The sequence below is a fragment of the Orycteropus afer genome, unplaced genomic scaffold (genome assembly GCF_000298275.1).
Source record: "Orycteropus afer afer isolate SDZICR_OR568_19922 unplaced genomic scaffold, OryAfe1.0 scaffold00168, whole genome shotgun sequence".
NCBI lineage: Eukaryota > Metazoa > Chordata > Mammalia > Tubulidentata > Orycteropodidae > Orycteropus > Orycteropus afer.
In genome coordinates, this window is record NW_006921755.1 from 2,714,099 (window position 1) to 2,730,102 (window position 16,004).

The window sequence follows — 16,004 nt, forward strand, 5'->3', positions numbered from 1 at the left end:
CTCCTCGGAAGGAAGGTTGGGCAATCCTACTTCCGTAGTGATACTGCCTCGGAAACCCAAGGAGGGGTCGCTATGAGTCGGGGCCGACTCGATAGCAAATAACAACAACAACAACAATACATATTTGCTGAATGAACAACTCTAAATCTCTAGTTGAGCTAAAAGACAGGGTCAGTTTATCCTTTGTAACACTAGTTGGTCAATTCATGTCACTAGTTCAACTGTTATCTCTACCAGAACAAGCAACACACTGACCCAGAGAGAACAAAAGAAACTGTATTATTGCTTGTTTAATTGTATTTTGTACTTTGTTGCCTTAACTATCTGTCCCGACAGGCCAAGAATAAGATTTCCATGATCCATCTTTAAGTGACTAAAGCAAGTTACATAAAACATAAAAATACTGAACCAAATTTTAACCTGATCCTTAAAATACACACAATATATTAAGTGGGATCTACGTGTTACAAAAAAATATTTGGCAGAATATAAAGAACATAGATTGGGAACCATAATAGCTAGGTTTCACAAGGTCTACAATGTTCTGTTTATGTGATCACTGAGTGTAAGTTTCTTCTTCTAAACTATTATTACTACCTACCTCTCAAGGTGGCTGACATTTAAATACACTAATGTATGTAAAATACTATGTTAATGGTTTCACTATTAATTCTCAAACCAAAAGAAACCTCACTTTTAGTGATCATTGTGTGTATATATTATAAAACTACGCAGAAATGACTTAGATTCTCTAGGCTCTCAATACTTAAACTTTATCCTAAACTTGGATGTGAAACACTGAGTGATCAAAGTTTAATATACATTAAGGCATTTCCCAAAACTGTAAGAGGCAGATTATTTTACCTCCTCTGGCATTTGAGAAACTACTGAATAAGAACAATTAATTAGCAATGAGAGATAGGGATCAAATTAACAACAGCAACTCAGTAGATTAGATGAAAACCTTAGGGGACACTGAGTTTATGTTAATGTACAAATTGTTGAACTGTTTTATGTTTCAGTGTATACATTCTTAACAACAACAAAGTAAATAAAATTCAGAGGAGAAAAAAAAAGAAAATCACATCAGGATTAGTTTTTAGATGGTCAAGGAATTATAGTTCTACAAAGTAAGAAATGACTACTCTTTTACCATGAATTAAGAGTTCAGAATCCTTGTTTAGCTCATAAAGCCTAAAGGCTTCTTCTAACTCCAACTGAGATGACACGGTACACGGGTCACCTAAAGAATACAAAAAAAAAAATTTTATATATACATAGAGACATATTTTATAAGGACAAATTTTTAGATATTTACTTAGAAAATGCTATTTTCTAAAGTAGGTGGCATAACTTCCATTTCTATTTCTACAAAATATTACATGAAGTTCATAGATACCAAATGTTATACATTTAAAACCATTGTATTATATTGTTTTTCTGGGTTATTTTATTTTTGTGGTGAAATTTACATCAAGTTAGGTTCCTATTTGTGCTCAAGCATTCATTTTTACTTTGGTTGTGCTGTGCTCATTACATCCACAGTTGGTACCACTTTTCCCATCATCAAAAATAACAAGTGTGTACAATCTAAAGTGTACTTTCCCCTTTCCCCTTCCTCTCCCTGTAACTATAATAACATCAGTCTCTCTGTATATATCTATACTTGTCTTCTTATAAACGAGGGATTGTACAATAGTTGTCCTTATATGCTTGACTTAAGGAGTGAGATTGTTAGAACATAGGGTAGTAAAACCATTTTATTCCTAATACTGTATATATTTAAAATACAACAAACAGAATCTAACATAAAAACATTTTAAATTATCACTGCAATATGACTAATGTTTATGGCCAGGAACAAACTTTCCATTACCAGTTTCTTTGAAAAAGTAAGTGAAAATAATCTCATTACCACTGTATCAGTGGTCAGAGGTCTCTAGGTAATCATTATTAGATTTTGCCAAAATTTTCCTTTCATATAAGAGGCTGCTCAAAAGGATCACAGAAAAGAAGTACAATGACTAAAGTACTCTTGATTGAAGAAATAGTCATACTGGAGCTGCTTTTAAAATAAATGCATAGTTTCACTGAATATTCATAGTTTGGCCAACTAGCCAAAGAACTGAGTCATCCTTGGCAATCGATGAGGTGGCACATCTTCCTGGATGATGGCATTCTTCAACGAATAGTCATCTAGAACATAGTTGGGGCCTGAGCTGGGTCACCCACACTGCCAATGTTTTGTTCATTCCTGTGGTTACTTAAACTTTATCACATACTAGATACTACATACTATCTAAAACTCAATCACTCTTTACAAGAACTACTTGACAGAGAACAAGGAAGTCTTTTCCTATCTCAAAAAAAAAAAAAAAAAAAAGAGTGCTTCTATTCTTTTCTCCAATCTTGGCCATTGAATCCTTATTATTATTATTTTTTTAATTGTGATTTGGTTGAAAATTTACAGAACAAATTCACTTTCCATACAGCAGTTCACATATACTTTGTCTCATGTCATTGACCACAGTTTACCACAATGCAACAGCTCCTCTCCACTTCCTCCCGATAGTTACCTCTTTCCAGTGACCATCCCTCCATACTCTCCTGTCCCCTGAGCTGTCTCCCTGTGCATAAGCAGCCCTTCCTTCTCCCATGAGTGTTCTCTCCAAGGAGTGTTTCTACCTCAGGTAAATGTTCAACTCATATCTATCTATCATATGTCTATCGTTTGGCTGGAAGCCACAGGTGTGGGTTCAATTCCAGACCTAAAGGGCAGCTAGGGGCCATAGTCTCAGTGGTTCCACCAGTGAACCCCTATTTTTTAAATCTTCTCTGGGAGTTACTCCATTACTCCTTCTCATTCCTTCTACAACTGTCTCCATAAATATATGTATTTCTTGGATTGTCTGAATCAAGGTCCAAACAACATTCACATAATGGTCTTTTACTCTACAGGTTCTCCCTCCTTTTTTTCCCCATTCATTTTAGTATGTTGAAGAAACGAGGTCATCTGTTCTATAGAGTTTCCACTATCTGGATTTTTGTATTTGCATCCCTGCAAAATTTTGTCATTTAAAATATTTCACTGTCCTCCTTATTTTTTGTATAACTCACTGCTGTCGAGTCAATTTTGACTCATAGAGACCCCTCCTTGGGTTTCCGAGGCAGTATCACTACAGAAGTAGATTGCCCAACCTTTCTTCTAAGGAGTGGTTGTTGGGTTTAAACCGACAGCCTTCTTCTGGTTAGCAGTCAAATGCCTTACTTAGGCACTACACCACCAGAACTCCTATTTTTTGTATACTAGTAGTTAAAATCAAAGGTTTAGGTGTAGCAAATTTAGCGAGAATACTTCACAGATATTATTACACACTTCCTATTGTATCACATCAGAATACCTTCCAACAGTTCTTCTCAGACTCTTGCTAGCTATGCCAAAGTTGGTGCCTTGGCCCTCCTCACTCACATACCTTCTATGTCTTCCTGAGTAAATCAATCTCAACTACTCCCACTAGAGTAACTATCATAGACAGTCTTATGGTTCCCAAATCCTTATGTCTCTACTGGCCTTGAGATCCATACCCATATTTTTAATTCCCTCTCTCATCACTTATATACTGTCCAGGTACTTCTCAGGCCCAAGATGTACAAAATATTATCTCTCACCTAAACTATGACACTTTCTTCTCATTTTCCATCTTGGGTAATGGTATCAAAATGAATTAGATGCCAAATTACAAAAGCTCCAAGTCACCAATCACCAACGAACCCAAGCCAAAATCTGAGTCTTTCTAGATAACAATTAATTTTCCCTTTCTTCTTAAAACTAAACCAGTCACTGAGTTCTAGTATATTGTAGTAGATTCTACAAAATCTGCAATGGATATGACTGTGGTATATCAGTTCCATTCTTTACATATCTACTATAATTATCTAAATCAGAGGGTCATCTTTTTCAAAAGAACTATTATACTATACTCATAACTGGATTCTCTACGTCTAATTCTCTCATTAATCCTCTCTCTAAATTGCTAAATTCTCTCTCTAAATACTAATCTCCCACTTTAAAACCTTTACTGGCTCCCCAATTCCTTTATAATGTACTTGGAAATCTTCAGCATAGCATTCAAGTTGCTTCAAAATCTTGCCTTTGAGTCCCAATTCAGGGCATAAACAAACTACTGAATAAACACAAATACCAGAAAGCAAAATAGATGAATGCACATCCTAAATATTAGATGCTTATGTGCATTAAAATATTTCACCAAAAGAGTGAAAAAAGAAAACCCACAGACAGTGAAAAAAATTTTGACTAGAACTTATCAGACAAGGGTCTAAACTCTAAAATTTATAGGGAATGTCAACAACTTAACAACAAAAAGGCAAATAATCCAATTAAAAACGAGCAGAGGACATGAAGAGACATTACACCAAAGAAGACACTCAGGCAGTTACTAAACACATGAAGAAATACTCATGATCATTAGCCATAGAGAGATGCAAATAAAGACAATGAGATATCAATCATTTCACCCAGCACTAGCAGCAAAATTCCAAAAAAAAAAAAAAGAAAACAACAAATGTTGGCAAGGGTGTGTAGAGACTGGAACTCTTATATATGGCTAGTAGGATTATAAAATGGTATAATCAGTGTGGAAAATGGTATGGCACTTCCTTAAAAAGCTGGCAGAAATTCCATATGATCCAGCAATCCCACTATCAGGTATATATCCAGATATATAAGAGCCATGACGTGAACAGATATATGCACATTGATATTCATCGCAGCACTATTCAGAATAGCCAAAAGATGGAAAAACCTAAATGCCCATCAACAGAGGAATGTATCAATAAACTATGGTACATACATACAACGGAATACTATGCAACATTAAAAACAAAGAATGATGAATCTGTAAAGCACCTCATAGCATGTATGAATTTAGAGGCCATTATGCTGAGTGAAGTTAGTCAATCACCAAAGGACAAATACTGTATTATATCATTATTGTAAAAAGTCAAGAAAAAGGTTCACAAAAAAAAGAAATATCCTTTGATGGTTACCAGGGACAGGTGGGGAAAGTAAGGTAGACTACTAACTAGTAAATAAGATACATATGAAGTTGGGTGAAGGAATTTTTTTTTTTTTTTCCTTAAAAAAAGTCAATGAAATAAAAATTGTCAAATTTGCACAGGGGAAAAAACCTGCCTTTCCTGCATATTCTGTAATATGAATAAAACTTAGGACAGATTCAATAGAGGGCAATATGGTATTATCTTTTCATTTAAAAATGTTTTAACTTTTAAGTCAGCAATTTTACCATGAAATATAATTACATATGTGGAAAATGACACTTATATAAGAAAATTCATAACACTTTAATTGTAAAAGGCTGGAAATAAACTAAATGTGCATCAGCAGTTTATGCAGGCTTTAAAGACAACGTGGCAGCTCTATATATACTGAAGTTCAGTTAAAAAAAATCAAAGTATAGAACAGTGACTGTTGTCTGCTGTATGGGGGTAAAGGGAATAAAACAGACATGTGGAATGTGTTTACAGATGAGTTTGAACTGCCAGCCTTCTGGTTAGTGGTCAAATACCTTAGGCATTACACCACCAGAACTCCTTCATCTATTATAGGTGTATCTTTTATTATTATATTTTGATTAAAAGCTACTGAATTAACTATCATTAAAACTTTATTTACAAAAACCTCTTTTGTTGGGCATTATATCTTTTTATTTATCTAGTCAGCACTTGCTTGCTTTTGGTTTCCAGGTCAAGTACTGAACAACCACAAGGAAATGTGAAAGTATGAATTAATCACTGACATTACGTATGTTCACATTTATTTTGTTTTTATTGGACTGTCTTTGGTTCAAGTATTAATTATTTTGGCCAACTACCTAATGCCTGATAAAGCAGGATGCATACCTCAGAAGTCACACATTCCATGCAGGGTCATCATGAAACAAAGCTGAGGGAAGAAGCTCTTTCTCAAAGCCCATTCTATTACTAACACCTGAATTCCCATCCTAAGGCAGGAATACATCCAAAGTCACTGCCCACCGTAAGGTAATAAAATCTGCAGACAAGATGGGGAGCATGAAATACATATATAACACTAGTTACATTTAGTTATTTCATCAAATGGTTGAATTCAGTGCCCTATATTTGAAAGAATCAACAAGGCTTTAAAATCAAACCTGGCAACCTATAACATTTATCTGAAACAGCACCAGCACATTCCTCTCTCTGACACTTAAATTTGGCAAACATTTACAGACGTTCATCATTGGTTCCCACTGCCCCTCTGCTTCTGGATACACTGGTACAACTCTTATAAAAGTCACTGCACTCCTACTCAAAAGGATTACAATGCTTAAAATCTAGATTTTCATAAGTTTTCCAAGAATTCCAGTTGTCAACCTTTCAAATATTAGGACCAGTCACGAAAGTAGTGAATTTCTGGCTTGTTGTTTCCTTTTTCTTTGAAGTGAAAGTCAGTGGTTACAGAAACACATGTTACCTTATCAAACCACCCATTCTCGATTTTTGCTTCTAGAGAAGATGGAGTAAGAGAATCAGACTTACCTTCCCATTTGAATCAATCCAAAAAAAAAAAAAACCAGACAAAATAAAGTAACAGGTCAAACATTGGAAATCAAAGAATAAAGGATCAAACTGTTTCCAGTAACTTAATTATATCCCAGAACAAAGCACAAAAATATTTTTAAGAATATAAAAATACCTAACACCCAATCAGGTAAAACAATGTTTAGAATCCAATAATTTAAAAACAAAAGACATGTGAAGAAGCACAAAAATATGACCCACAATAGGAGGGAAAAAAAAAAAATCAAGCAATTTGAAATTGTCCCTGAATTGATACAGATGAAAAAATTTATAGCTATTATATTTGTTATGTTCAAGAAGCTAGAGGAAATAATGACCCTGTTAAGTAAATATAAAAGGTTTTTTGAAAGTTCCAAATTGAATTTCTACAAACAAAAACTACAATGTCTGAAAAGAAAGATATACTGGATGGGATTCACAGCAGGTTAGCCATTAAGAAAGACTCTGAAAACATAAATAAAACTCTCTAAAATGAAATGCAGAGGGGAAAAAAAGACTGAAACATCCAAACACAGCATTGTCTTTAAGACAACTTCAAATGGCGTCATAAACATGCAATTGAAGTCCTCAAAAAAAAAAAAAGGTAGTGACAGAAAAATATGTGAAGAAATAACGGCCAAAAAAATTCCAAATCTGAAAACTCCAACGCCTTAACAGCAAAGGAATTAGCAATCCAATTGAAAAATGGGCAGAAGATATGAATAGACACTTCACCAAGGAGGATATTCAGGTGGTCAGCTAATACATGAAGTTGTTGTTATGTGCCATCGAGTTGGACCCAACTCATAGTGACCCCTCCTTGGGTTTCCGAGGCAGTATCACTACGGAAGTAGATTGCCCCTTCTTCCTTCCAAGGAGTGGCTGGTGGGTTAGAACCGCATGCCCTCTGGTTAGCAGTCAAGTGCCTTAGGCACTATGCTACCAGAGCTCCTACCAGGAGTGTAGAGCTAAGCCACCAGGGCTTAGCACACTTACTTTTTATGTAGCCTTCTCAAGTAGTGATTGTTTTGTCTCCTATGGGCCTTTTTCATTTGAGCCTGAAATTGAATCTCTTTCTCTTTCTTTCTCTCTTTTATATTCAGAACAGTGTTACTCCCTTCCAAAAAAAGCCTCCAAAATTGAAACTTCTGTCATCAGACTGTCACATACTTGCTAACTCTCTTTGTTTGTTAACTACATCCAAGTCAATCTCTTTCATTCCTCGAATAAGTGGTACCTCCATTATGTTCCCCAGTACAACAAATAAAGAATTTTGATGATTTCAACATCTATGTAGATTTAAATAGATGAATTCTGCAATCCCCTCAGTTTCTCAATTCTTTGGCTTTCTTCTATTTGCCTTATTTTTCATTCTCAAACAGCCAAGCACTCACATGGTCTTACTCTAAATCTTGTTTATTACTGATTGTTGTTGTTGTTGTTATTTGCCGTCGAGTCGGCCTCGACTCATAGCAACCCCTCCTTGGGTTTCCGAGGCAGTATCACTACGGAAGTAGGATTGCCCAACCTTCCTTCCGGGGAGTGGCTGGTGATAACTATCCATTAGTCCATAATCTAACTTTCATTTCCTTTCCAACATTTTATAGAAAATGTTGTCAAACTTTGAAGGAATTTTATGGTAAGCACTTCTATATCAATCACCTGGATTCTATCAACATTTTACTGTACTTACTTTATAACATATCCAACTGTCCCTCTCTCCATCATTAATCTTTCTTATTTTAGATGCATTTTAAAGTAGACTGCTGTTCTGGTTACTAGTGACACTCTGATAGAAATATACCACAAATGGAATGGACTTAACAAACAGGAGTTTATTCTCTTATACTTTGGAGGCTTTAAGTCCAAGTTCAAAGTTCCAGACTCTAGGGGCTGGGTGAAAGCCCCTCAGCTTTGGCCTTCAAGCTCTGCTTCCAGCTCCTGGCCCACTGAAGCTAGAGGTTTTCCTTCACTCAGACAGCTGCTAGCTGCTGAGGCTGCCAAGCCCAAGGTTAACAGTCCCTATGTTACCAAACCACACGGCTGGCCATTAATTCAAGTCCATTCTAAGTCCCCAGGGTGGCAGAGCATGGCAGGCTGCTGAATGACACAGCTATATGCAGGGTCCAAGCATGCCATAAACTAGAGACCATTCCCCAAGGCTTCTGCTTATATACAGAAAGCAGGCCACCAACCCAAAGGGAGCTACTCATCTACTCATAGTAGATTCCACCATGGAGTTGATTACTAGTCTCATCATGGGGAATACTACATCCACTGCCCAGCCACTCAACCAGGCTCAGCCAAGTTGACACAAAAACATAACCACCACAACTGCAAATATCAATAAATGTCCCATTTAATACTTCAGTATGAATATAATTAACTGGAGTTCAATTTTGTTTATAATAATAGTAATTCTGTTTGTAATATATGGATATATGTAATATATACGTAATTTGCACACATGCTTAACTAATACTAAACATTTCTTTGTGGGCATACATAAGATCCACTTATGTTTGTATCCTCAGTGGCTAGCAGAGAAGCATTTAGTAGGTGGTAAATAATTACTAGTTGAATGAATGGGGGCCTGTTTTTATTTTCCTTTTTGTTAGGTGCCATAGGGTCGGTTCCAACCCAGCAATATGTACAACAGAATGGAAACACTGCTCAGTCCTGTACCATCCTCAAAATCCTTGCTATGTTTGAGCCCACTGTTGCAGCCATTGTGTCAATCCATCTCTGTGAGTGCCTTCCTCTTTTTCACTGACCCTCTACTTTACTCAGCAGAATACCTTTCTCCAGGAACTGGTCCCTCCTGATAACATGACCAAAGTAGGTGAGATGACGTTTGGCCATCCTTGCTTCCAATGATCATTCTGGCTGTACTTATTCCAGGACAGAGTTATTTGTTATTTTGGCAGTTTATGGTATGTTCAATATACTTTGCCAACATCAAAATTTAAATGCATCAATTCTTCTTCAATTCCTTATTCATTGTCCAGTTTTCGCACGCATATGAGGCTTTTGAAAACACCATGGCTTAGGTCAGGTAAACCTTAGTCCTGAAAATGACATCTTTGATTTTTAATACTTTAAATAGGTCTTTTCCTGCTGGTTTACCAAATGCAATACATTGCTTGATGTCTTGACTGCTGCTTCCAATGATGTTGATTGTGGATCCAAGAAAAATGAAATCCTTGACAACCTCAATCCTTATTCCCAGATAAAAGAATTATTCCTACAAGAACACTCACATCTAAGATTACATTACCTGTAACAATCAGACAGGGAACATTGTCAGATACTAAGACACTCAGACAGAGTTTATCGACAAGGTAGATTTTTCCTGAAATACTTTTCTTACATTTTACTAAATCCTAAAGAACTAACAAAACTGAAATTTACTGCATATGCAAAAGGCACAATGCTTAATTGCTTTCTTCAAGAGAGCATGAATTTCTCTGTAGTGTCATTTACTTTCTATTATGGCTATGTAGGGACTATTATTTTTATTATTAGTTTAGCACACTAAGAATTGTTATGGATATAGTCTCTTCATATAGAATTATTTACAGAATATGTAGTACTTTAAGCTTAGTTAAACAAAACTGTATTGTCTATTGTAGAAATATATCCTTAAGGAATATGATTTTCATTTCAAATCTTGATAGGTTACCATGTATTAGATATTTAATACACTGGACGCAACCTGACTTAACTTTTTAGATGTTTGTGCTGATATTCCATGGTGGCCTGTAGTATTAGTGAGCAAAATAGTTAGTTTTGTATAGTTCACTCTACAGAAATTATATTTTGATAAAATGCATTAAAAAAAAAATTCCAAATCTGATGAAAATTAAATCCAGAGGCCCAAGAAGCTCATCATACCACAAGCACAAAAAAACTACCTATGGCTCATCTCAATCATTGCTAAAACCACTGATAAAGCAGCCAGAGAACAAGCATGTTAAGAACAGAGAAACAGATAAAAGATGATTGCAGATTTTACATCAGAAACAATGAGAGCTGGAACTGTAGTCAAAGAAAAAAATAAACAGCCAACCTAGAATTCTTTACCCAGTAAAATTACCTTTCAAAAACAAAGGTTAACTAAAGAGATGAATAAGCTAAAGGAATTTATTACCAGCAGAATTCTACTACAGGAAATGTTAAAGGAAGTTCTTCAAGCAGAAGGAAAATTACACCAGATGCAAATCTAGAACTGTTCATGAGGACTTTATTTTTTTTTATTGCTGAAGATTTTTATTTTCAATCTTCAGGTATGAAGCCTTAATATGCTATGTTAAGAACAGAAGTAATATTTCCATATACTTTAAGATATTTATTGAAAAATTTCCCCCACTGTTCTTTGAAACATGATTACCCATCAATATATAGTATATATAGTATAGAATGATAACAAAAAATATGAAGAGTGATCCCCCATTTCTGTTCTTTGCACACAGAACCAAAGATGTCATAAAATGTTTGCTAAAACAGTATGGTTTCTTGCATTTTGACACTCAAACTTCCCTGCTATGAATATATGAGATTTTATAATGTGAATGCAAGTCAGGAAGAGGTTTAACAACATAAAATTCCAAAAACTCCATAATTTTTGTGTCAAAGAATTATCTCATTTTAAATTTTCATAAATCTCACATATTGAAGCCTACAGGATGTAAATAAAACAACTACATTCAGAATAATGTATCTCTGCCTCTTGAAAATCACCTCCATTTTCAACTTCTTCCTTCACATGGTCTTGTTATTACCGAGCATTTAAAAAAAAATTCACTCAAATCACAATTTAAAAAAAAAAACAAAACAACGAATCTACATATGCCATTGGTGGAAGTGTAACAAAATGGTACAATTATTTTGAATAACAATTGGGTATAACTTATCAACAAAGGTAGGAAGCCCTGGGTGGTGCAACAATAAAAGTGCTCAGCTGCTAACTAAAAGGTCATGAAGTCTACCCAGAGGCACCTTGGAAGAAAGGCCTAGGGATCTAATTCCAAACAATCAGCCACGGGAAACCCTCCCTATAAAGCGGTTCTGCTCTGAAACACATGGGGTTATTATGAGTCACAAGTGACTCAATGGCAACCGGTTTTTTATCATGAAGGACATATTCCATGTCAAAGAATGTATACTACAGACAATCTATCACAGGTGGCTAAAGAATATATATACAAAGATATTCACTGTACCAATATAGCCACCATCTGTCTGTCAGTTTTTCATACTATAGTGGCTTATGTGTTGCTGTGATGCTTGAAGCCATCAGTATTTCAAATACCAGCAGGGTCACCAATGATGGACAAGTTTCAGTGGAGCTTCTAGCCAAAAACAGTCTGGGAAGAAGGACAGGGCCGTTCACTTCTGAAAAAATTGGCCACTGAAGAGCAATTTATGAATAGCACTGAAACACTATTTCTGGAAAACTTTATGAACAGCAAGCAGTGAAACAATATCTGATATAGTATCTGAAAATGAGCCCCTCAGGTTGGAATGCACTCAAAATACAACTGGGGAAGAGCTGCCTCCTCAAAGTAGACTCAACCTTAATGATGTGGATGGAATAAAGCTTTCCTTCATTTGCTAATGTGGCATGACTCAAAATGAGAAGAAACAGGTGCAAACATTCATTCATAATCGAAACACAGAATGCACGATGTATGTATCCAGGAAAATGGGAAGTTGTCAAAAATGAAATGGAATGCATACAGATCAATACCCTAGGCATCAGTGAGCCGAAATAGATCGGTATTGGCCATTCTGAATTAGACAATCTCATGGAATGGCGTCACATTCATCATCAAAAAGAATATTTTAAGATCTATCCTCAAGTACAATGCTGTCAGTGATAGAACAATATGTATACGCACGCCTACAAGGAAGAACAGTTAACACTATTATTCAAATTTATGCACCAAGCCCTAAAGCCAAAGATGAAGAAACGGAGGATTTTTACCAACTCGTTCAGTCTGAAATTGACCAAACATGCAATCAAGATGTATTAATAATTGCTGGCAACTGGAATGTGAAAGATGGAAGCTAGAAGTATCAGCAGTTAGAAAATATGGTCTGAAATGATACCAGAGATTATATGATAGAAGTCTGCAAGACCAACACCTTATTCATTGCAAATACCTTTTTTCAACAACACAAACGGCAACTATACACACAGACTCACTACATGGAATACACAGGATTCAAATCGACGACAAGGTTATAGAAAAGGTCAATATCATCAGGACAAAGACAGGAGCTGACTGTGGAACAGAAAATCAGTTGCTCATATGCAAGTTCAAGATGAAGCTGAGGAAAATTAAAACAAATCCAAAAGAGCCAAAATATGACCTTGATTATATCCCACATAAATTTAGAGACCATGTGAAGAACAGATTGATACAGTGAATACCAATGACTGAAGACTAGACTAATTGTAGGATGACATCAAGAATATCATACATGAAAAAAGCAAAAGGTCAGAAAAAGAAAGGAAAGGAAGATCAAAACAGATGTAAGAAGAGACTCTGAAACTTGCTCTTGAACAAGAAGTAGCTAAAGTAAATGGAAGAAATGATGAAATAAAAGACCTGAATAGATTTCAAAGGGCATCTCAAGAAAACAAAGTATTATAATGAAATGTGCAAACATCTGGAGTTAGAAAACCAAAAGGGAAGAACATGCCAGGCATTTCTCAAGGTAAAAGAACTAAAGAGAAAACTCAAGCCTCGAGTTGCAATATTGAAGGATGCTATGGGAAAAATATTAGAAGATGCGGGAAGCATCAAAAGAAGACAGAAGGAATACAGTCACTGCACCAAAAGGAATTGGTCAACACTCAACCAATTCAGGAAGTAGCATATGATTAAGAACCAATGGTAATGAAGGAAGAAGTTCAAGCTGTACTGAAGGATTTGGAAAAAAAAAAAAAAAAAAACAACCAGGATCAAGGAACTGATGGAATACATACTGAGATGTTTCAACAAATGGATGTAGCACTGTGGGTGCTCACTCACTTATGCCAAGAAATATGCAAGACAGCTACCTGACCCATCAACTAGACAAAATCCATATTTGTGCTTATTCTAAAGAAAGGTGATCCAACCACATGTGGAAATTATCAAACAGTATCATTAATACCATATGCAAGTAAAATTTTGTGGAAGATAGTTCAACAATGGTTGCAGCAGTGCATGGACAGCAAACTGCATGAAATTCAAACCAGATTAAGAAGAGGACGTGTAATGAGGGCTATCAATGCTGACGTCAGATGGATCTTGGCTGCAAGGAAAGAATACCACCATAAAAATGTTTACTTATATAATGCAAAGGCATTTGACTGTGCAGATGACAGCAAATTATGGATAAACTGTAAAGAATGGGAATTCTAGAACACTTAATTGTGCTCACAAGCAACCTATATGTAGACCAAGGGGCAGTTGTTTGAACAGAACAAGCAGATATTGCGTGGTTTAAAATCAGGAAAGGTATGTATCCTTTCAGGATTGTATCCTTTTGCCATACTTATTCAATTCACCATACTTATTCAATTGTATGCTGAGCAAATAATCTGAGAAGCTAGACTATATGAAGAAGAATGTGGCATCAGGATTAAAGGAAGACTCATTAACAACCTGCGATATGCAGATGACACAACCTTGCTTGCTGAAAGTGAAGATGACTTGAAGCACTTTCTGATGAAGATCAAAGACTATATATAGCCTTTGCTATGGATTACATCTCATGCCTTGGTTCTCTAGTGCTGCTATAACAGAAATACCACAAGCGGATGGCTTTAACAAACAGGAATTTACTCTCTTACACTTTAGAAGGGTAGAATTCCAGTTTCAGAGTGCTAGCCCTAAGAGCTGGGTGAAGGTCCCTCAACAATGGACTTCAGCTCTGCCTCTTCTTCTAGGCCCACCAGAGCTGGAAACTCCTTCTGACTCATGCAGCTACTTCTCCTAAGGCTGATGAACCCAAGATTTGCAAGTAAAATGGCACCATCCTAAGATCAGAAGGCAACATGGCAGGCCAGTGATTCAAGTCCAGGAACAATCCCAAGATTGGCAGGCAACACAGCAGGCAACTGGTTAAAGTCTTGGAACTGGAGATGAAAACTCACCCAAATGCAGGATCCAAAATGTGCCAAAAAGCTAGAGTCCTTTCCCAAAGTTGCTCCATATATACTGGAAGCAGGCCACACTCTAACGGTAATTCCCCTTTGACTACTTTGCTGCTCACAGCAGAATCCACCATGGAGATGACTGCAATCTCATCATAGAGAATAACTACATCCAGCTGCCAACCCACTCAAAACCATGGCTCAGCCAACTTGACACACAGCCTTAACTACCACATCTCAACATAAAGAAAAGAAAAATCCTCCCAACTAAACCAAGAAGCAACATCACAGTAAATGGAGAAAAGTTGAGAAGGATTAAATTTTACCTGGATCCACAATCCAACAATCAACCTTCATGGAAGCAGCAGTCAAGAAATCAGATGACATGTTGCACTATGCAAACCTGCTGCAAAAGACTTCTTTAAAGTATTAAAAGAGCAAAGATGTCACTTTGAAGACTAAGTGCGCATGATCCAAGCCATGGTTTTTCAACAGCTTCGAATGCATGTGAGAGCTAGGAAGTGAATAAGGAAGATCTAAGAAAAATTGCTAGACTTGAACTGCAGTGCTGGCGAAGAATACTGAAAATACTGTGGACTGCCAGAGGAACAAACAAATCTGTCTCAGAAGGACAGCCAGAACGTTCCTTGGAAATGAGAATGGCCTGACTTCGTCTGTCATACTTCGGTCAAATTGTCAGAAGAGAGAAGTTCCTGGAGAAGATGATCATGCTTGGTAACGTGTCAGGGAAAACCCTCAATGAGATGGACTAACACAGTGGGTGCAACAAAGATTATGAGGTTGGTGCAGGTCCAGGCAGTGTTTTGTTGTTGTGCATGGCATCACTGAGTAGGAGCTGAATTAATAGAACCCAACAACAACAACGTTGTATTGGTGAAACTGTAAACCATCCATCTAAAGGGAATTGTTTAAATTATGTATAACCATGTTCTATAATAGTATACATCATTTAAGAAAGAGATAAACATACATGCATGAATACAAAAAGTACATGCTTTAAGTCTTTGTAAACTCCAAGGTGGGATTTGCTATGAGCTACTGAGGAGCTCCTGATTGCTGAAGTTGTCCACCTGGAGTATTTCTGTTGGGAGTGGCACAAAACAATGTTCTGGGAGGTGCCCACTCTCTCTCAGGTGCTTAGAGTTCTGATGCTATAATTGGCTAGTTTGACCACCCTGCCAGGCTCAAAAAGGAGGCCTCCTGGAGGCAGAAC

The 16,004-nt window shown here is 36.4% G+C and overlaps 1 protein-coding gene across 1 annotated transcript in view; it reads right to left on the reverse strand.

Moving 5' to 3' along the window:
* The window catches only part of PRKCI (protein kinase C iota), a 156,242-nt gene that overhangs the window by 74,393 nt on the left and 65,845 nt on the right, over nucleotides 1–16,004 (reverse strand). The window contains exon 3 of the mRNA XM_007946659.1: nucleotides 1,154–1,243. Within this exon, the coding sequence (XP_007944850.1) occupies nucleotides 1,154–1,243 (90 nt within the window). The remainder of the gene's footprint in view (nucleotides 1–1,153; nucleotides 1,244–16,004) is intronic.